The sequence below is a fragment of the Polypterus senegalus genome, chromosome 3, assembly GCF_016835505.1.
Source record: "Polypterus senegalus isolate Bchr_013 chromosome 3, ASM1683550v1, whole genome shotgun sequence".
NCBI classification, from domain to species: Eukaryota; Metazoa; Chordata; class Cladistia; order Polypteriformes; family Polypteridae; genus Polypterus; species Polypterus senegalus.
In genome coordinates this window covers 78,387,397-78,408,892 of record NC_053156.1, presented here as the reverse complement: position 1 = coordinate 78,408,892, position 21,496 = coordinate 78,387,397, and the positions used below count along the sequence as shown (strand labels likewise).

The 21,496-nt window shown below is 39.7% G+C and overlaps 1 protein-coding gene across 1 annotated transcript in view; it reads right to left on the bottom strand.

Moving 5' to 3' along the window:
• The window catches only part of LOC120525311 (syntaxin-7-like), a 184,432-nt gene that overhangs the window by 7,653 nt on the left and 155,283 nt on the right, over positions 1 to 21,496 (bottom strand). Inside the window, exons 4-6 of the mRNA XM_039747497.1 lie at positions 16,770 to 16,860; positions 12,573 to 12,710; positions 7,164 to 7,216 (exon numbers count right to left, since the gene is read on the bottom strand). Of these exons, the coding sequence (XP_039603431.1) occupies positions 7,164 to 7,216; positions 12,573 to 12,710; positions 16,770 to 16,860 (282 nt within the window). The remainder of the gene's footprint in view (positions 1 to 7,163; positions 7,217 to 12,572; positions 12,711 to 16,769; positions 16,861 to 21,496) is intronic.

Genomic DNA, 21,496 nt, shown 5'->3' with positions numbered 1-21,496 from the left:
ACTTATCTAATAAAAATATCCACCTCATGATTAACTGGGCCAGTCGGAAGGGTAGTGAATTTAAATGGGAGGGTGGGTACCCGCACCCACATTTCTCAACCACCTTTATCTCAACCACCTTTAAAAAATGCACAGTAGTAAATTTAGTAGTAACTAAAAGTAACTTTCTAAAGAATTCAAAACGGCCCGACCCTAGTTTTAAACTTTTAGATATCTCGGTGAAGGGATAAAGGACAAACTTTTTGATAAAACCCTTTGTTTCCGAGACAGAAAGTGGTCGTGAGGAAATACTTATAATTGGAACCCCATCTTTCTCTGTTTGCCTCTTTTTGATTGGATTAGATCAAGATTAGTGGGGTGGTCCCCTGTTTCATAATTCTGAAAAAGATGAACTTGAATCAGAGGAGGTCAATGAGGTTGTGGAAACAGAAAATGTATCCAGTCGTTCACTCTGCATATGTTCCCTTTTAGCTGAGGGAATTCGAATCTCCCCTTTGGGATTAGCTAACCATTTGTATACAAATCCTGAGAACTGGGGATGCTGTTGATATTTGATATTTATGCACTTCCGTCAGTACAAGATGTATGATGTATGGGCATAACGTTTTGCAATTATACCAGTTGTAAAGCCCACTGAATATGTAGGTTCTTTGAGGGTTACTACCTGTTACATAATAATGTACTGTGAGGGATGACACACAAGGACCGGTGTCCTTGCTGGACTTAAGTTGGGATCCTTATCTGGCTGGGACATCAATAGAGTGGAAGGACTGGGGAGAGCAATATATACATATACTAGCAAAATACCCGCGCTTCGCAGCGGTGAAATACTGTCTGAATATTTTTATTAATAAAAAAGTAAACATTTTTAGACTGAACGAAAATATGTAAAAAATTAATTGTTAAGGATCTCTCTGTATACACGTTGTCAGTTCGGCCCTCTGGTTGTAATATGACTAAGCTGTGTGCTGAGCTCACTCTTGAGCATGCAACATACAGTTGGCCATGTGAAAAGCAATCCCGCCTCAAATCAATGCCAACCTTTTGTAGTGTTTGTCCCTGAGACTTATTAATTGTCATTGCGAAGCAGAGCCTTACTGGAAATGGAACGCGTTTGAATTGAAATGGGAGATTAGATGGTATAACGGGGATGCGAGGAATAAAAACTGTGTCACCTGAGGCACTGCCAGTAAATATAGTTGCTTCAATTAGGTTGTTTTGTAGAGATGTGACCTGAAGTCTTGTGCCGCTACAAAGTTTCGGTGGTTGTAAGTTTCTGCTTCCTTGGCGAAGGTCGTAAACGAAAGAAGACACCGCATTGAACACAGAAGAGAACCCGTGGATTAAATAAAACCTACAAAATAACTGTAACAATCGTAACAAATGAACAATAAAATAGAAGAGAACCGTGAATTAAATAAAAGGTTGCTTCGTTGGCAAGCAAGGAAAAAGGACTTTCTTATATGTCGCTCGTTTTAAAACAGTGCAGAAGCTGTGAGAAAGCTGCTTCCTTGGCGAAGCTCGTAAACGAAAGAAGACACCGCAGTGAACACAGAAGAGAACCCGTGGATTAAATAAAACCTACACAATAACTATAAAAATCGTAATAAATGAACAATGAAACAGCGGAGAACCCGTGGATTAAATAAAAGGCTGCTTGTTGGCAAGCAAGGAAAAAGGACTTTCTTATATATTGCTCGTTTATAAAACAGTGTAGAAGCTCTGAGAAAGCTGCTTCCTTCGCAAAGTAAGGAAACGACTGAAGAGACGGCGGGACGCGTAAGTGTTCGCAAGGCACCTGAAGCGCTGCATTATGGGATCTGTAGTTTATTGTGTTACCAGTGCTTCATATCCCGGGCCATTAATAACAATAATACAGTATATAAAATGATCTCGCGGGCCGGATATAATTACACGCTGGGCCGGATGTAGCCTGCAGGCCTTGAGTTTGACACATATGGAGTAAATAGAACTTGAAAAGATATATTTTTTGTACATCGAGCCCGCGTGCTATTGTGGTTTTGCTTGCATGCCTCAATAAGTCATCCTCCCCTCGCTCTTACTTTTTACCGTTCATCTAATGAATACACTGAGTATGGCTTTACCAAAACAATCATTGATGGCGAATAAAGTATCCATTATTCGAGTATGTAGATCGGGGTATATATATACATATATATATATACCCGCGTATCGCAGCGGAGACGTAGTGTGTTAAAGAAGCTATGAAAAAGAAAAGGGAACATTTTAAAATAACGTAACATGACTGTCAATATATAGTAATTGTTTTGTGAGTTTTACTGAGTGTTGCTGTCATCAAGGATTTGATTATCATTATTTCTTTCAATCAGGTTCGTATTTGTAGGATGTGTTGTGTTCAAGTTACATTCCGTGTTTGTCAATCGTTGTAAAGATGACAGGTTTCATTCATCGATTCGTTTCTTATTGCATCAATAAACAGCTCATCTTCTTCTTTATCTGAGACCCGACACACTGCATGCACGGGTTTTTTTTACACTGTCTTCCTTTAGCGGGACATTGACTTTTTCACAGGTTTCATTCATCGATTCGTTTCTTATTGCATCAATAAACAGCTCGTCTTCTTTATCTGAGACATGACACACTGCATGCACGGGTTTTTTTACACTGTCTTCCTTTAGCGGACATTGACTTTTTCCATCGTGTACTTTGTTTCCGCAGTAGCTGCATTTATGAATATGCTTGTATGTATCAGACGCTTCATATTTTTTTGCTGCCTTTTCAACTGTGTAATTCGTTTTTTGTTCAGTACTCTTTGGAACTGTTGCTTTTTGTCTGTGCACAGCGTCAGTTCACATGAGCCGCCGTGTACATGCATCGAAGTTTCCCAGCTGTGCTGGTGCCATGTCGTGCTATGTCCATGGCTGTATCTAATGTTACCGAAGTCCGGGCACTTAAAACTTTCTCTCGCAGTTTTGTTGAGTTTGTGCCAAACACCACCCTGACCATCTCATTTTCCTCTGCATAAGGACAGTCCTTCACCCGTGAATATTTACCCGTGGCAGTTTGCTACTGGATTGCCGCTGACGGACGGCCTTATATGGGTAGGCACTAAATTACAAACGCCAGCGACAGCCTGTCTATGAACTTAATTTAAAGTTTAGGTTTACATCGTGCTTTATTTCCGAAGTAGCAGAACTCATGAATATGGTTGTATATGTCACTAGCTCGCTTCTTATTGTTTCACAGCCTTCTCAATTATATAATGCATGTTTTCTTCAGTGCTTTTTGGGCCTCTTCCTGGTTTTCTACGTACTGCGTGATTACGTGGAAGGCGTGATGATGTCACACGAAACTCCCCCGGGTTTAAGCTCATCTCCATTACAGTAAATGGAGAAAAACAGCTTCCAGTTATGACCATTACGCATAGAATTTCGAAATGAAACCTGCCCAACTTTTGCAAGGAAGCTGTAAGGAATAACCCTACCAAATTTCAGCCTTCTACCTACACGGGAGGTTGGACAATTAGTGATGAGTCAGTCAGTGAGTGAGTCAGTTAGGGCTTTGCCGTTTATTAGTATAGATACAGGATATTGTCTTCCCCATATGCTAAGTGGCAGAATTACTGTGCCTCGGTACACTTCTGGACACCTGCAGGGAATGCTAGAAGCTATAGTATGGTAGTTCAAGCTTGCTGGGATCCGTTTGTGCCACTAGGGGGTGCTGCAGGGAGTTAGACTTCCAATTCTTTGGGATTTCTGGCGAATTTCAGGTGAAGCCCTCACACCAGAAGTATTCCTGTGTCTTCAATAAAAGAGACTACCCCGTCAGGGAGTCGGAGACAGGCAACACTCACCTTGGAGGAGTAGCAGTCCAGTGAAGAGAAGAGACAACTTATATAACTTTTGTGTAAGGTATTTTGTAATAAAACCCCTTGATTTGAACCTGGGGCTTGTTTTGTGTGTTAACGTTTGGTGTTAGTGACTCTATGGTGCCCCTGTCTTTCGTAATTGGCGCAGTTGTCAGGATATCTTGGCCAATTCTAAGGCAAGGTACCTGCTTTTAATAAATTTATTGTGACAGAAACCCCAAACTTAATTTTACCTTGTACTTTAACTGCGACTGTCATACCATTTGAAATGGGAAAGAAATCCAGAAAAAAGAACAGAAAACTTTCAAGGAGCAGAGCTCCGGACAGCGTCATTTGTCTTGTAGGAGGTGAAGAGGACAGGGCTGCAATACAACCCATGGTATTTTATTTGCAAAAAAGACAGGGGTGCCGTCCGACGGAAGACACCATGGACAATCTCAGCAATGGTTCCAACAAAGAATCAAATACTGAGGTATGTGCCACTGTGAGGTTTAGCGTGCCAGGGGACTATAATTGTGTGCCTTGTTCCGACCTCTGAATGCAACAACGCAATTGATAATTTACTGCATTGCTCCAAATCTAAACAAGATTGCGACAATGAGTGGATGAGCTAGTCTAACTCTGAGAACCTTGAAACCCTATTTGAGGATGATGGTTATGTGGACAATTCTGGGGATTTCAAGGAAAACCAAGGTGGCGACTGGCGTTTCAAGCCACCAGAACCTGATTACAACTCTGGAAAGCCTCAAAGGGGGAAAACATCGGTGAGTGTCTCTTCTATTTCAGCTAGGGGCAGTTGGATGAAATAGGATAAGTGTTCCAGGACTTGTAAAAAAAATTAGTATCACTCAGACAGATTAGTCCTGTGTGCGATTGCCCTGAGCAAGTCTCCCTGATGTCCCACTTTCCTTGAGGAAATCTAGAACTTGGCAAGAGCACCATTAGACATAGTGCATCAGTACATCCTTTATCTGGGAATATGGCCGCTGTTTGGCATTGATTTGGCTATTCAGGTGAGTGATCTCTGTATAGTACATCATAAGAGGGCGCAGTGTGAAATTATCCCTGACCAAAGTGACAGATATGACATGCATGTTGGAAACGTTTCCCTTGCTTAAAGTATGAGTCTTGGAGGCCAGTACTTAGATTGTAAAGGTCAGGCTGTGAAAAGAAACCAGAACACAGAGTGAAAGAATTCTAGATGTATGTGAAAGAAATCGAGTAGCTGCTGTTCCAACCGTTGATATAAATGCAATGATTAACCTTTCAGTGTTTGAGCTTTCCATCAGAGAATACCATACTCAGACGGGGAAGCTCAAGCTGGAGAAAAAAAAATTGGTGGCGGGATATGAAAGACTGGCGTCCCAATACCGATGCCCCAACTGTTCAACCCTTTACAAATCAGAAGGTAGTTAAAAGTAAAATAAAAGGGGTTCCAACAGCATGGGCTAATTGTTTAATTCATAGAGTAACTCAGACAGTCTTTGAACCCCAGATTAGGAAAGAAGGCCAATTCTCCTGACAGTCCATTAAGAGAGCCCTTTGAATCACATGATACAGTTAGCCCAGCCACGAGGACTTGGAGGGTCGAGTCAAGCTCCACGGAGCCAAAAGAGATGCTGGATTTTCCAACTCATACTCGCAGGACGTGAGCACTGAAGGGGAGGCCATGATGCTACTTTTACGTTTTTTTTTTTTTCTGAGTAAGTCTACATTCTAATATTCCTGATGGTTGTAGTTACTCTAAAACTTCATTCATCCATCCATCCCCATTCTATTGTTAGAAGAATATATATGGGTAGGTTGTTCTGGTAAAACCAGCTAATTGTTATTTTAGAGAGAAAGAGTGACACCGTTATGACTTGTTTATTCTTTTTTTTTGTAATAAAATGAAAAAAATATGCTATGGTTAATATGAGTTTGGAAAATGTAAAGAAAATTTAAAATTTAGGTGGAGTGTCTAAAAAAGTGAATTAAGTAACAGCGAAGGACTGGAAAACTCCCACTGATTAGCTGATAGGTGAACCAGAATATTGGGAGAGCAGCCAACCAATTTTAAAGCATAAAGTAACATATTTGTCACAGGAAAATTGCCACATCGGTCTCACTGTGGTTGACTCAAACATTTTGCATTGAGCCAGGCTGTCTGGTAAGGTAAGAAAAATATTTCAAATAGCCTAGTGCTAGAGAAACTGACGTTGATGCTGATGTAGGTTGCACTAGATGGAATTCAGGTGAACGTTTGCAATAAGTCCAGGGTACCTGAAAAAACAGTTCCTTCCTAGGTAGTCTGGCTCATCTGGGCCAACTGTATGTTTTTCAATGCACGCATTTATAAAATTGTGTCATTAGAGGAGTAACACTGGAATAGTTTTAGGAATGTGACAGTAACATTTTAATGCAGTTGTCTCTCCAATAAGCATATTTAAATCCTATCAAGAAATCTGCTTGATGGGATTAGGAGACAGAGACTGAGTCAGCTGTTTAGAGAAAAGGTCCATTATCAGTTGAAGAGTAACCACTTTTGGGCACATTGCAGTTATCATTGACTGGCATCTGTGTACCATATTTTGACAGCTTATGAATTCAGATTGCGCTGTGGAAAACTGTGGGAAGAACTTGCTATTAGTTAGGTATACTTAATTAAGTGGCCACTCTGCATATATACTTAATTCATTGGTGAATCCTGTACTGTAGTGTACAGATGCAAGAAATATTTGGCATGAGGTGGACATTTCCTGGCTTTAGAAGGTCTTTGTCTTTGGGACTATCAATTAAGAAATATGACAGGGTGCTAGCAACATACTTTATCATACATATTGGTTTGTGAAAAGTAATTGGACAAGATGTTATTTTGTGAAAAAACAAAAGGCCAATTTTCTTTTTTTTTTTACTTTACTATAATTTTATTTGTGGTTAATTTTTTGACCCTTTGCTCCTTTTTTTTTACCATTCTCTGGATTCCTGTATTGGGTTTCTTTTGGAACTGCATTTTGCAGGCTATGCATGCCTTTTGTGCTCTTCAAAGCTTCACAGTGTAACAGAGCCTTCTTGAGAAATAAATCTTTTTTATTTATCCTAAAACATGTGCTTTATGATGGGCCTTGGACTGTTGGCTGACTTTGTCATACAGACATCTGTGAATGTGTTTGTGTGACTTCAGTAATATATACATTTGAAAAGCATTCTATAGCAATAACAAATGCAGTTATGAACTTTACTGTGCAATCACTAAATAAGCATCCTTTGTTTAAGAAATAACATTTAATGTATTAAATGCATCTTTTTGTATTATTTTTTATTATTTTTCTACCTTTCAAAAGATGAAATATTTTCTTCTTGATAGCCATCATCATGTAGGCCACCCTATTAAAAAAAAAAAAAAGGCATAATGTAAACAAGAGCATTTGTTCCACGGCAAGTGTTTCATCAGCCCAAACCTCAAGCTGACTGTAAATACCAAAGGGGACAATTAGCTGGTTTTCATACTTTTTACTCCTTCTCAAGTTATATTGAGTCCCCTGTTTAAAAGTTCCCTCTGAGCATATTCAATAGGTGTGAAAACTCATTAGTTTGTTTTGCAAAGGATTTTGTTTTCCACTTATTAGTTTAATGCATGAAGCTTATGTTCTGTCAATCATTTTGTTCAAAATTACAAAACCAATCTTTTATAAAATATATATTCCAGTTTTATTCTTTTTATGATCATTTCATGCATTAATTTCAGTAAGGCATCTGACCTGTTTGTGCTAGCACAGACATTTCCTTAGTTAGATGTGTAGGGTATTATACACTTAAACTAAATACACAATACCAGTATCTCTGTATTTCTGAGACTTTGCCACTGGTTAGTGTCTAGCTCGTCCAGTATGTTAAACCTGAAGAAAGTACCCTTGATGCTTAATGACATGAAACCACAGACTTGAGTCTGTGGCTGTAAAGACATAATGATCTCCCCTGTAAGATGCCAGAAAAGAGCACGGTAAATCAGTAAAATAAGCAGATGACCCCTCTCTTTTAGCACATTTTTCTCTTCCTGGCATAAATGAGAATGATTTTCCAACTGAGTTCTTTCTGGCAGTGACAGCATATCTACTGAACAAGAAAATTCAATAATGTGAAAAGCAGAATTGCTCTTTAAGACACTGAATTGTATTTGCATCCTCATAATGTCTACTCAAGACTCTCTGTAAAATAAAGGTAACACAATTTATCACAGGGTAGCAGAGGTGACCAGCTGCACATTAAACAGCACACTGTACCACTGTATGATGAAGGGACATGAATTGGAGGGATGAAGAAAAGCTGCAGCCAGTCTAGTCACCAATAAAGTCTCTGTAGTTTTGGGGTGATATCTATCAAGTATCAAAGTTGCTCCATAGCTGGGCTGTCTAGCATCTTAGTAGTCTCTAACATTCCCAAAGCTGACTCGGTTTCATACATTTGTGTAGAGGCCACTGAATGATCACTATCTTTGAATCCTGTCACAAATATTGAATAATGCAAAGTAAGCCCCAGTAGGCCATCGATTTTTGCACTAAAACTCTGAGTCACCCACAGACAGATGTGGCTATTTTCCCTGGATTAATGGCTACTCCATTGGACTCAACCATGTGCCTGAGGACTCATACTGACATTGAAATGGACTGCATGGAAAGGGTTCAAGCAAAGCTGGTAATTGTAGTCTGAATGCAGCACTTTTTTAAATGCTAGCAAATGAAAATGACAGTGAGTGCAACAAGGGCTGGGAAGATGCTGCAATATCTATTCTGTCAAGCTCCCAAAAGCTGCTGACCATTGCAAATTAAAAATCATATTACTATTAAACAGCCAGGGTCTCTGGCTATGGGTGAACATAGTCTTTGGCCATGAAACTGGTGATCTCTATCTCTTGCAGAGGTGAGGAGGCTCAATTCCTTGGAGCCAATCATACAGTCCAAAATCTCATCTAGCTGTAGAGGGGAAAACAAGTTGTTATAGGTCACTATTCTAGGACATCTACAGTCCAAAAAAGAAAGCACTTATTCATTTTTTAATTATTATGACAGTTGGGGAGGGCCAGGTACTCTACGTTGTTTAAATGTTTCTTGATGAAGTCATACTTGATACTTTTGCTTCCATTACTTTTGATGTGCAGGCTAGACAGCAAATCTACTAGCTGGGAACAATTTCAGCTGAGGAGATGGGCTAACCTAGAAACTGTTGACTGCTGGTAAGGCTGGATAGTGGTTATATTGCTCAGTTGAACCTGTCCCTTTGGGTGTATCTGTTAATAGGTGATTAAGTTGCTGAGAGGTGTTCTTGAAATAGTGTAGTGGGTCAGCAGTGAGTAGTTATGCAGGTAGGCCTGTTAATTTACTATGATGTCATTTTCTGTTATAACTCATTTTAGTGATACTTCTGAAATGATGTAGGGGTGACAACAGGCACACTGGTTTGGATTCTAGCTAGCAGCAGCTACACTAAAGAGAGCTAGTGAAATATAGCAACTGTTCTACACAGAAAAAGATGGTTGACTGGGCTTCTAAACAATAGTGACACTGGTGAGTTTTGGATAAGCAGGCGTCAGTTTTCTACATTCTCCAACAATTCTCTCAATATGAGAGAGGGTCTAGGATGTAGTCAGACCAGATATAGGGATATCAATTGGCAACAATCTGTAGAATTAGGAATCTGACCAGTCATAATTTCAAGCTACCTTTGAGTTGACTATTCTTTGTCTAGGGGGATGTTGACTAGCTCACATTGGACCTATAAAATTTATACAGGTTGTTGCAAATTATATTCCAATCATATTAAAACAATAAAGTTTGAGGAGGTAATGAATAATACCACATTCAATTTAAGCAAAGCTAAAGCTGCCTTCTTACTCACTGGTGGTCCAGCCATGTGTTTTCTTCATTGGTAGCCCCTAGGTGCTTCTGTTACTATAATGGAATTGACTGCAGTCCCTTTAAGAACATTAATATGTTCAATATGATCAATATGTTGCATGATTGGAACTGAGGAGGTCTTCAAAGTACTCCCCTCACCGACCCACAACGTCCCGAGTCGAGGTCAGCAGCGCACTATCCCCAACATATACAGTGTTGACACTGCACTGCTTCCCCCTTCTGAGACGCCGGATGGTGGACCAGAATCTCCTCAAAGCTGTCCGATGGCCTCCCCAAATTCCTCCCACGCCCGAGTTTTTGACTTAGCAACCACCGAAGCTGCATTCCTCTTGGTCTGCCGTTACCTATTAGCTGCCTCTAGAGTCCCACAGGACAAAAGGGTCCAGTAGGACTCCTTCTTCAGCTTGACGGCATCCCTCACTGCTGGTGTCCATCAACGGGTTCGGGGATTGCCACAATGACAGGCACTGACCACCTTACGGTCACAGCTCCAGTCAGCCGCCTCAACAATAGAGGCATGGAACAGGGCCCATTCGGACTCAATGTCCCCTAGCTCCCTCGGGACGTGGTCGAAGTTCTGCCGGAGGTGTGAGTTGAAGCTATTTCTGACAGGGGACTCTGCCAGACGTCCACCAATGGGTTCGGGGATTGCTGCCACGACAGGCACTGGCACCTTACGGCCAGAAGCTCTGGTCAGCTGCCTCAGCAATAGAGCCATAGAACATTGCCCTTTCGGACTCAATGTCCCACACCTCCCTCGGGAATCGAAGTTGAAGTTTTGCTGGAGGTGGAAGTTGAAGCTGCTTCTGACAGGGGACTCTGCCAGACATTCCCAGCAGACCCTGATAACACGTCTGGGCCTACCAGGCTTGATCGGCATCCTCCCCCAACATCGAAGCCTACTCACCACCAGGTGGTGATCAGTTGACAGCTCTGCCCCTCTCTTCACCCGAGTGTCCAAGACATGTGGCCGCAAGTCCAACGACACGACCACATAGTCGAACATCGAACTGAGGCCTAAGGTGTCCTGGTGCCAAGTGCACATATGAATACCCCTATGCTTGAACATGGTGTTCATTATGGACAATCAGTAATGAGCACAGAAGTCCAATACCAAAACACTGCCAATGAGGAAGCAGTGCCTGGGGACTTGGAGGTGGGCTCCCCATCTGTGAGATTGAGGTCACCGAGGTGGACAAAAAACTACTTGGTGGCAATTCCCCGGGGGTGGATGAGATACGCCCGGAGTTTTTCAAGGCTCTGGATGTTGTAGGACTGTCTTGGTTGACAGGTCTCTGCAACATCGCATGGACATTGGGGACAGTGCCTCTGGACTGGCAGAAGAAGGGGGACCGGAGGGTGTGTTCCAACTACAGAGGGATCACACTCCTCAGCCTCCCTGGAAAAGTTTATCCGGGGGTTCTGGAGAGGAGGGTCCATCGGATAGTTGAACCTCGGATTCAGGAGGAACAGTGTGGTTTTCGTCCTGGTCGTTGAACAGTGGACCAGCTCTACGCCCTTAGCAGGGTCCTGGAGGGTGCATGGGAGTTTGCCCAACCAGTCTACATGTGTTTTGTGGACTTGGAAAAGGCGTTCGACCGTGTCCCTCGGGGTATCCTGTGGGGGGTGTTCCTGGAGTATGGGGTACTGGACCCCCTGATAAGGGCTGTTTGGTCTCTGTACAACCGGTGTCAGAGCTTGGTCTGCATTGCCGGCAGTAAGTCAAACCCGTTTCCAGTGACAGTTGGACTCCGCCAGGGCTGCCCTTTGTCACCGATTCTGTTCATAATTTTTATGAACAGAATTTCTAGGCGCAGCCAGGGTGTTGAAGGGGTCCAGTTTGGTGGACTCAGGATTGGGTCACTGCTTTTTGCAGATGATGTTGTCCTGTTTGCTTCATCAGGCCATGATCTTCAGCTTTCTCTGAATCGGTTTGCAGCTGAGTGTGAAGTGGCTGGGATGGGACTCAGCACCTCCAAATCCGAGGCCATTGTCCTTAGCTGGAAAAGGGTGGAGTGCTCTCTCAGGGTTGGGAGCGAGATCCTGCCCCAAGTGGAGGAGTTCAAGTATTACTTGTTCATGAGTGAGGGAAGAATGGAGCGTGAGATTGACAGGCAGATCAGTGCGGCGTCCGCAGTGATGCAAGCTCTGCGTCGGTCTGTTGTGGAGAAAAAGGAGCTGAGCCGTAAGGCAAAGCTCTCAACTTGCCAGTCGATCTACGTTCCTACCCCCACTTATGGTCATGAGCTATGGGTAGTGACCAAAAGAACGAGATCGCGAATACAAGCGGCTGAAATAAGTTTCCTCTGCAGGGTGTCTGGGTTATCCCTTAAAGATAGGGTGAGAAGCTCAGTCATCCAGGAGGGGCTCAGAGTAGAGCCGCTGCTCCTCCACATCGAGAGGAGGTCAGATGAGGTGGCTCGGGCATCTGATTAGGATGCCTCCTGGACGCCTCCCTGGCGAGATGTTCCGGACATGTCCAACCGGGAAGAGGCCCCGGGGAAGATCCAGGACATGCTGGAGGGACTATGTCTTCCGGCTGGCCTGGGAATGCCTTGGGATTCCCCCCAAAAGAACTAGAAGAAGTGGCCGGGGAGAGGGAAGTCTGGGCATCTCTGCTCAAGCTGCTACCCCTGCGACCCGAACTCGGATAAGCGGAAGAGGATGGATGGATGTTGCATGATGCAACCAGAAGTTAATAGGAGCCTTCACAGACAAGAATTTATATCTTTACGCTGAAGTCCAGAGACATGGCATGTAGTGTAGTTTCTCATCTTATTACTATAAAATACACACTTGAGTATGATCAGATACACTTCTGCGCTTACAGAGGCCCTGGAGCTGGCACGCACTCTTGCAACAAATTCCTTTTCCTTCTGTGCAGCTTGTCTTTGAACCATTTGGAAGTTATTCAATGCACTAGAAAATTCTTCAACTAGTCGTTCCTTCAATATCTTTCGTTGCCGCTAGAGAAAAAGGAGAAAAAACAAAAACATTTCAAATCAAAGGATTTAAACTTTTTTGTAGTCTGTAAATTTGAAAATGACCACACTTATTACATAAATATTTGTGTGCTACTGACTGATCCATCTATCCAGGAAACCCTTTAATACTATTAAAATGTTTAATTTACCCTCAAAGTAATTACCTGTTTGTATCAGGTAAATCTCTAATCTATTTAAGTGATTTATTCTCAAACTTGAGAGAGCTTTATTTGTGGATTTAAAATCTGTCTTTTTATTTTGAAGTGAAACTGACAGACTTGCCTGACACTGTGTATTGACACCTACTCACAGACATGGGGCTCTGGAGTGCCTAGTACTTTTTTAAAAAAAACAATGATTCATTCAAGTCATTGGCTAAAACACCAGAAATCTTGCGGCAAAAATTAAGTTCTACTGTAAATCAAAACAATATTTTCTAAGACATTTAGTTCATTTTACAGGAATTTAATGGAGAACGATGGCTGTGTCTACTTTATAGGAGAAAAAGATATTCAGCCAGACCAGTTATGTTTACTGTTGTCTTATTTGCTGACTTTTGTGAATGCACATACATACATTAATCCATGTTCTTGTATTGTTGTTGAACTGTATTACTTTATTTGTTAAAGCAAGGTTGTTGGTTTACTTTCTTAAAGAACAGTCTAGCAACTATGGAGCAACCATTAAATTGAAAAAAGAAGAGAGAAGATGGTCATGCAGCAAAGTTAGTAAATCTCAAATAATGGTTGGAATATTTTCATGTTACCATTAACTGTCAGTCAATTTTCTAACCTGCTTTGCCCCGAAAAGAGTCTGGCAATAATTTACTTACTACTTCAGAATTATTCATTAATATAACTGACATAGTCCCAACTGATATTTTATGATAAACTAAGGAAAAACAATTTAGAACAATGCACATTGTCCAAAAGAAGGCCAAGGTGCTGTAAAAGAAAAAAAGTTTGCTTTATTATCAACAATAGTAACCAAAATGAGTAAGAACATAGTCGAAAGAAGTAGCATAAAAGTATAACTATAAATTAACAAAGACTAATGTCCTAGTGGGCCTATCTAAACACAGAATGACCTTAACTGGCCTTGTGTGGTCTCAAGTCTAAACACCAGTATACTCCTTCTATCCTTCCATTCCTTTCTCTTTAAAATCCCTTAGAAGTATTCCTCCCCCTCTTTGTCAGGTGAACTCTGGCCTATGCCAAGCACCCTACTTAAGCTTCCTAAACCAGTTTTTGAATGCCCATTTAAGCCAAGGTCTAGAAAGACATCCAGGGGTATTTCAGTGTTTCCATGGAGCACTGCCAAGTCAGGTTCTAACTACAGTTATTATAGTTCATATATAATTTTATTTTCATATAATTTTTCATCTCTCTAGGAAATTCAGTTTAATTTTAGTCAGTGTTCAGAATTCATTTTAGTTTAGTTTTTATTTCACAAATACTTTTCATTTTTATTTACTATTTTTGTATTTGGTACACTGTATTAATTCCCAGGGGAAAATTGTGTTTTTGCATAAACTTTGGTATCTGGTATAGCCATTATAAAGTTCCCCTGGAGCAATACCATCTGGCAGTAATGGGATTGAACCAGCAACCTTTCAGATACCAGATGCTTAGCCTTAGAGTCACCACTAATTATATATAATAGTTTTAGTTTAGGTTTTAGTAATTATTGTACAGTTAAAGAGATGATATGGAGTTGATTTTTGTGTAACAATTAGACAGAACTGTATTCTTAGCAGGTCTGAAAATATTTGTTTAATACTAGTAGAGACCTACAAGATCATGCCAATAAAAAAAGCAAAAAATAAAACCAGATAATGAACATGAAAATCTTAGAAAATGGTATACATTTTATCTTTTACTGATCAGACCAAATTTAATTGGAACAAAGCAAACAACATATCTGAAGTAACCTAATACCACAAAAACCTAAAGCAGAAGAATACCTCTTTCTCCATTGCACAATTAACTTTTGTACAGTTCCACCATTTGTAGCTTTGTAGAAAGCTACATTGACTGACACATAGCTTTGACTTATTTTATAATATCGTATAGTGAGTTTAAACATAGTTGTAATAGTAATGGGCCTCAGAAGATCCATATGGATTAAACTGTTCTATACTAGTCCAGAAGCCTTTATATAAATAATATAAATGCTGATGATTTCAGGTTAGAGTGTGAAACAAGAAAGATATACATTACCACCAATTTCATTTTTATGATTGGTATTGAACACTTTACTCTCCTTTTCCATAATCAGACAGGGATAAATGAGATCATAAGGGACATGTTTGAACAGAAGACTCTTCTTTATGATGATCACATGGTTCTTTATATCTCAGAACAATACTCATCTTTGCCTTTAGCATTAAATGTTCTAGAAGATTTTCATTATATCTTTAGATTCAAAACAAATTTTTTTCCAGTGAATTGTTTGTAATGCCACGTCAAGGTAAATCCGGTTTTGCTAATGATATTAGAATAGCTTGGAACCACTACTACAAGAAAACAAAAGGATCTCTTAACACTAGAATCCTTGAAGCCTATGAAAAAACTTGTAATGTCAGGCCACCTTAAATTCCTTTGCACTTCTCCATTAGCATCTTTTGTTTTGCAAATGTGTCAATCAGCACAAGCAGCCTGATGTCCCATCCCCCCAACGCTGCAGCTCAAATTGGACAAAAAATTCTCCCAGCTCAAGTCTGTTTATTTCGGTGTTAGGTGCCTGGAGTTGTATAGGGTAAATAATATATTGTTATATGGAACACATGCATTTCATGTGCGTTCCATGTCTACAACTATCTATGTAAATGTAGGATGACAGGAAATGCGACGCAAGGAACGTTGAACACGTAGCTAAAACAGAAACTTTTTTCTGTTTTAATGATATGACGGAAAAGTTAAACATTTGTTAGCTAGGAGAATCAATATTGTCACAATGAGTATCATCCTAAAGTTGTTATACTTTTTCCGGAACATTCCTATAAGAATCTAACTTAATCTAAATTAAGAAGTTATATTAAAATTTAACCTCATTCACCTGGATTTCATACCTAGGCCACACATCAAAAAGGTTGAAGGCAGCATGGTACTCTTTTCATTCTGTTACTCAGCTGCAGATATCTGTGTCCTAAACACTAGAAAGTGGGGAAAGTCCAAAAAACAATGTCTAAACAATGGTTAGCCTTGTTCAAAATTCTATCTGTATGCTTTGCTCTGTGCTCCGGTCAACACTAATTACTGTCAACTTGCCAGCAATCCAGTGGTTACTTGCTGCTCCATACATGATAATCATTTATTTCAGACTTCCTTAACTAATAGAGTATTCAATCTAAAGAATGCCCTAAGTATCATGGCATTTGGAAATATCTATATTAATAATATATTTGAGTCCTTTAAACTATTTTTCATTAATTCTAATCTTCAAAATTCAATTTAAAATTAAAAACTGTTAAATGTAGTTTACTCAACTTTCTTCATCTCTTACATATATGAGCTAATGACATGGTACTGGATAGTCTGAATGAAGATGCATATGGCATCTCCAGAGTGTACCAACAAATTTCAAGACATTTTTCCTTTGATAATCTCCATGAATGACAGGAAAGGAATCTTTCAATTAACATTTTGGAAAAGGAATGAAATTCTCAAAATATATTCCACTTCAACAAGCACCTAAAATGTCCTAATTAAAGTAACAATTGTTCATCATATATATTTCTAATATGTCCTTGCTGATCATTTTTTACTCTGTGTTCATATAGAGTGCATAACATCTGGTCATTGATATCTTGCATAACAGGGTGATAATAGAACATAGCTATTTTCAAACAGTTGTCCTTTGTCAAAACATATACAGTATTGGTTTTAATATTCAGGTTCTTAATAAATATCTAATTACTCAAACAAACATGACATTTGCAAACTTTCTAAAACTTGGGAATCAGTTCCTTAATGCTGACATACCTGACTGCAAAAACAAATTAATAAATCTATAGAATAAAAACATGCTTCAATGGCATACCTGATCAGCTGAAGACGGCAATGTTCCAAACTGCTTCATGTATTTGTCTGTCTCTTTGGCTAGGTTATTGACATGCTGCTGTTTTTGACGTCTGAAATGTAGATACAAAGAATAATTATTTATATGTTTTTTGAATACTGTTTTTTATAAGATACAAATTGACAACAACCATCATGTATATTCACCCCACCTCAGATATACTTGACGTTAATTGTACTACTTAACTTATTTTTTGGTTACTGCCAGAAACCTTGACTATATGTGAGAATGGAGATGTAGTTTGATCAGTAAATGTTATGTTTAGATTAGACTGAAAAAGAATTCTAAAGAAACAGAAGTTTATTTACAGAGTAGTTGATTAAAATATTTTCTTAAGGGTATTCTTTTTTATCATCAGAAACATGCAAGAGTCTGCCGTATGACTTTTTGCCAAACCAAAATATTAACCAAGAATTAAAATAAAATGTAGCAGGAAATTCAAAGACTTTTTATATATTTTTTATTGCTTGTGTACTAAGTCTCCAGTGAGTTGTCACTATAAGTGGTCTTACAGCTCGGACACTTCTGCAAAAGTGAAGTCATTTTTAAAAGTAATTTTATGACACCATGCATTGAGCAGCATCTGTAGCAATAAATCAAATTAATATAAACACAGTGCTCATGGAAAAACCCCCCAAAAACTAAACTATTTAAAAAAGAAATCAAAGACGTAAATAGAAATTACCAATATTCTTAAGTTAAAACATACTTTATTTAATGCCAAACATTCAAGAACAACTCTATATAGGCCAAGAGGCACACAGTGCCATCCACAAACTACAACAGAGGGCCAAAGTGCAAGGCTAAAGTGTTTTTCCAAATTACAGAGCTATGACAGATTGTTTCCCCTTAGATCTCAGTTTCAGCTATTTAAGTCTCCATTTCAGTACCCTAGGTGTTCTCATGGAGTTTGAAAACTGTATTCCCTCAGTAACTTGAAAACACCCTTCTCTTCATTTTTTTAAAATATTGCCAATACCTCAGTTAGCAAGTGGCAAGACATTGCCTCTGCTTTTCAACTGGCGTTGATTTGGTGTGTTAACATTAACACTCTCATAATATCCGTTGTTTTCTGCATTTTTCCCCACCCATCTGGGCTTATATATCTCAAGAAGTTTAAACACCACAGTGACCTTAGTCATGAAAGAGGTCTGAACTCCAATCAGTGCACAACATCCTCCAAGGAGGGCATTTTCACTGAGTTTTATTATGAGCTTCTCAAAGTGCTCATTTCATCTCTCCATGACATTCCTAATCAAGGTCAACATTTTTCCATCCTTGCTAAGAACAGCCTATCTGACATCCTGTCTACCCTTCCTGAATCAGTAAATGGTTGAGAGAACCTTGTTGAGGCTATCAGAAAGTCATTCTTCATGGCCTTGTCAAATTCTTCTCACATGAGGGTCTTCACTGCAGCCACTGCTGCAGCTGTTGCCTTCTTGGCCCACCTATATCTTTTACAGAAAATATACAGATGGAGAATGATTACTTTAATTTGCTTGTTTTAACAACAGTGTCTGCCGAAATTTTCCTAGAGTTTCTGCCATAATAGCTACCAACCATCTTTTGGCTGCTGAGCCTTACAGTTGTCTCCGCCACTAATGTTTTAAACAGGGTCCATTAACCTATCAGCAGATGTAGGGGAAACTGTTCTGAAGGAGGTGTTAATTAAAGTTATCTTATGTTACTACGTGTTTGGGTCTGTTTTTCAAGGCTGTCCAACAGACTCTCCATTTGTGTAATCTAAATTACTACCACATGGAGATCACCAGAAACTCCAGACCTCTCTTTGAAAGAGTGTCCAGAATGTACTTCTGCAGATGAAATAATATAAATACAAAGATGGTTAAAGATGGTTACTGATTTGGTCCAAAACACTCTGGTACTAGGTATTTTGGTGAGCAACCTTGAATTCGAACATCTGGGTTTTTGTATACAATCTACTACATGGTCTCAGATAAAATGAGCCTTGCCACTCAGGTGTCACAGTTATTCCTCAGCTAAGCCTTGAAGTCTCCCATTAGGATTACAGGGTCAATAGGCAGTAGCCTTTCAAGCACTTAGGCACAAATATGCCTTATCACTATAAATTACACTTAAGACACTGCTTATCCTTTGCTGCAAGTTCTTACTGTGGGACTACATCCTTATTAGAAGAGACAGCTCTCTTGATTGAGGATTAATTCTGACTGCAGAGATGAGTCCAGCTATGTCTAGTTAGCATATCTCAAATTCTAAAGCTCCAATTCCTGTGAAATTTTTTGGCATTACCTGACTGAGTCTGGTAGGTAACTTTGCCAACTGGGAATTGTTTCTTAATCTCCTTTTGATTAAACTGAAAGGTTGAATTCTTTTAAAATTTCCTCATAACTCATCCTCTACAGTCTTAAAATCAGCCTGGTCACTCTTCTCTAGGCATTTTCTAGTGCTATTATGTCATTTTTGTAGCCCAGAGACCAAAACTGTGCACAGCACTCCAGGGGCCTCATACATAAACAGTGTGTATGCACAGAAATGTTGCGTAAGAATGTTTCCACGTTCAAACCGTGATGTATAAAACCTACACTTGGTGTAAAGCCACACACTTTCCACAGTACCTCATACCCTGTCGTACACAAGTCCTCCACTCGGTTTTGCAGACTGGCGGCACCCAGAGTCAAAGCAGTGCTACTGTTCCTGTGTGATTACTCTTTATTTTCCTGACACGGCTTTATAAATACACTGAAACAAACCGCATATTGTTTATTAGTGTAATGCATCTGATTGTAATTGTAATGCATCTGATTGTAATTAACTTGTAACAATATAGCATTCCAAATACCATAACTGCTTTAGCATTATTACTCTCACTGCACCATCTTCTTCTTCTTCTTTTTCTTCTTTCAGCTGCTCCCTTTAACACTAGAATTACCAGAGCCTACAAAAAACTCGTAATTCCGTCCCACCTTAAATCACTTCTTAAATCCCTTCACACCTCTCCGCCAGCGTCCTTTGTCCTCTAAATGTGCTGATAAAGAGAAGCTAGGAGCAGCCAGCTATTCCATCCCCCACCAATTTAGAATGTGCACGAACTTCTCCCAGCTCATGCCTTGATTGAGTATCTGGGAGTGAAGTGGAGTTTTAGAGTGGAAATAATAGATCGTTATTTGGAACACACGCATTTAATGTCTGTTCCGTTTCTACAGTAATCTGTGTCAACACATTGTTAAAACAGAAATGTTATTTATATTCTAGTAGTAGATGACAAAATGTAGGCATAACTATATAATGTATGAAGCCTGAAGTCCAAATATCAAAGAAAAAGGTACAAATATAACACAATTGTGCCTTGATTCAAAAATACAACTGCAGAAACAAAAAGCTGCCTTAACATGCGACATTGACAGCTGTTTATTGTAATTTCCTCCGTGGTTCAATAGAATCAGTTCCCGTTTGGGAATCAAAAGGTCGCGAGTTCGATCCTGCACCACTCAGTTTTGAGAAGTAAACTGCTCTTAGTCTTACTATTTTAGAATAAAAGCATTCATTTGATTTCGGTCTGTAACAGCGGTGCAATTTATGATCCTTGTAAAGGTTAGCTTTTTTTTTAATTCACTTTTCATTCCCTCAGTCGCGTTCAGATCCATACAACCCCATCTGACACGGCTGTTTCCACATAAAGAGGCGCTATAGCTCTGCGGTGTACCACGATGCATACTAAAACCCCAGGTTGCTGACACACAAGCGCTGGCGAAGCTGCCTTCTTCGTATCTCACTGTCACTTGATTTTCTTTTTATTCAGTTTTATTGAGTGTTCCTGCCAGTCCCGCATGTTGCTGTATGCTGTTTCTTTTGTACTCCAGGACATGCAGAGGAAAGAATGGTAAAGAGCAGTAACCGGCGCTATATGTAATAATCAGACACTTCCCATCTGCCCGTTGTTTTGTTATACTTTTACACCAATATATGTTCCTGTGTTTGAGCATGCTCAAAAATACACGTGTAATACCACGAAAAGTAACTAATGCAATATTATTTGAAAGCGAACAGTGTCATATCGGGTGTAAATTTATGCAGGAACTGGAAATTCTCCGATGTGGGTCCTTCCCCAGGGAAGAAAGTAGTGTCAGGTGCTCATTCAGTGTAATAGGAACCATAGCACAGAGAGGTGTGTGCACTTCAACAGTACACGTGTCGTAAATGTAGGAAGGACGGTCCTTGGGTGTCTGGGAAGTGTTAATATTTGAATGTGATGATTTTATATATCACGAAATGGAAATCAGCACTTCTTAGTATTGCACCATGCAAGCTGTCGTATCAATCGCCTACTGTAACTTTCTTTTTTTTTTCTTTGGTTATACAGGTAGTCTTGAATAAAAGTGCACTTGTTTTGTTTGCGAAATGAAGTGTCTGTGTGCACTTTTCGTGGCATTACGTGTATTTTTGAGCATGCTCAAACACAGGAACATAAGTTGGTGTAAAAGTATAAAAACAACGGAAAGATGGGGAGTGTCTGATTATTGCATATAGCGCCAAAGTTACTGCTCTTTACCATTCTTTCCTCTGCTTGTCCTGGAGTACAAAAGAAACAGCATACAGCAACATGGGGGACTGGCAGGAACACTCAATAAAACTGAATAAAAGAAAATCAAGTGACGGTGAGATACGAAGAAGGCAGCTTCGCCAGCGTTTGTGTGTCAGCAACCTGG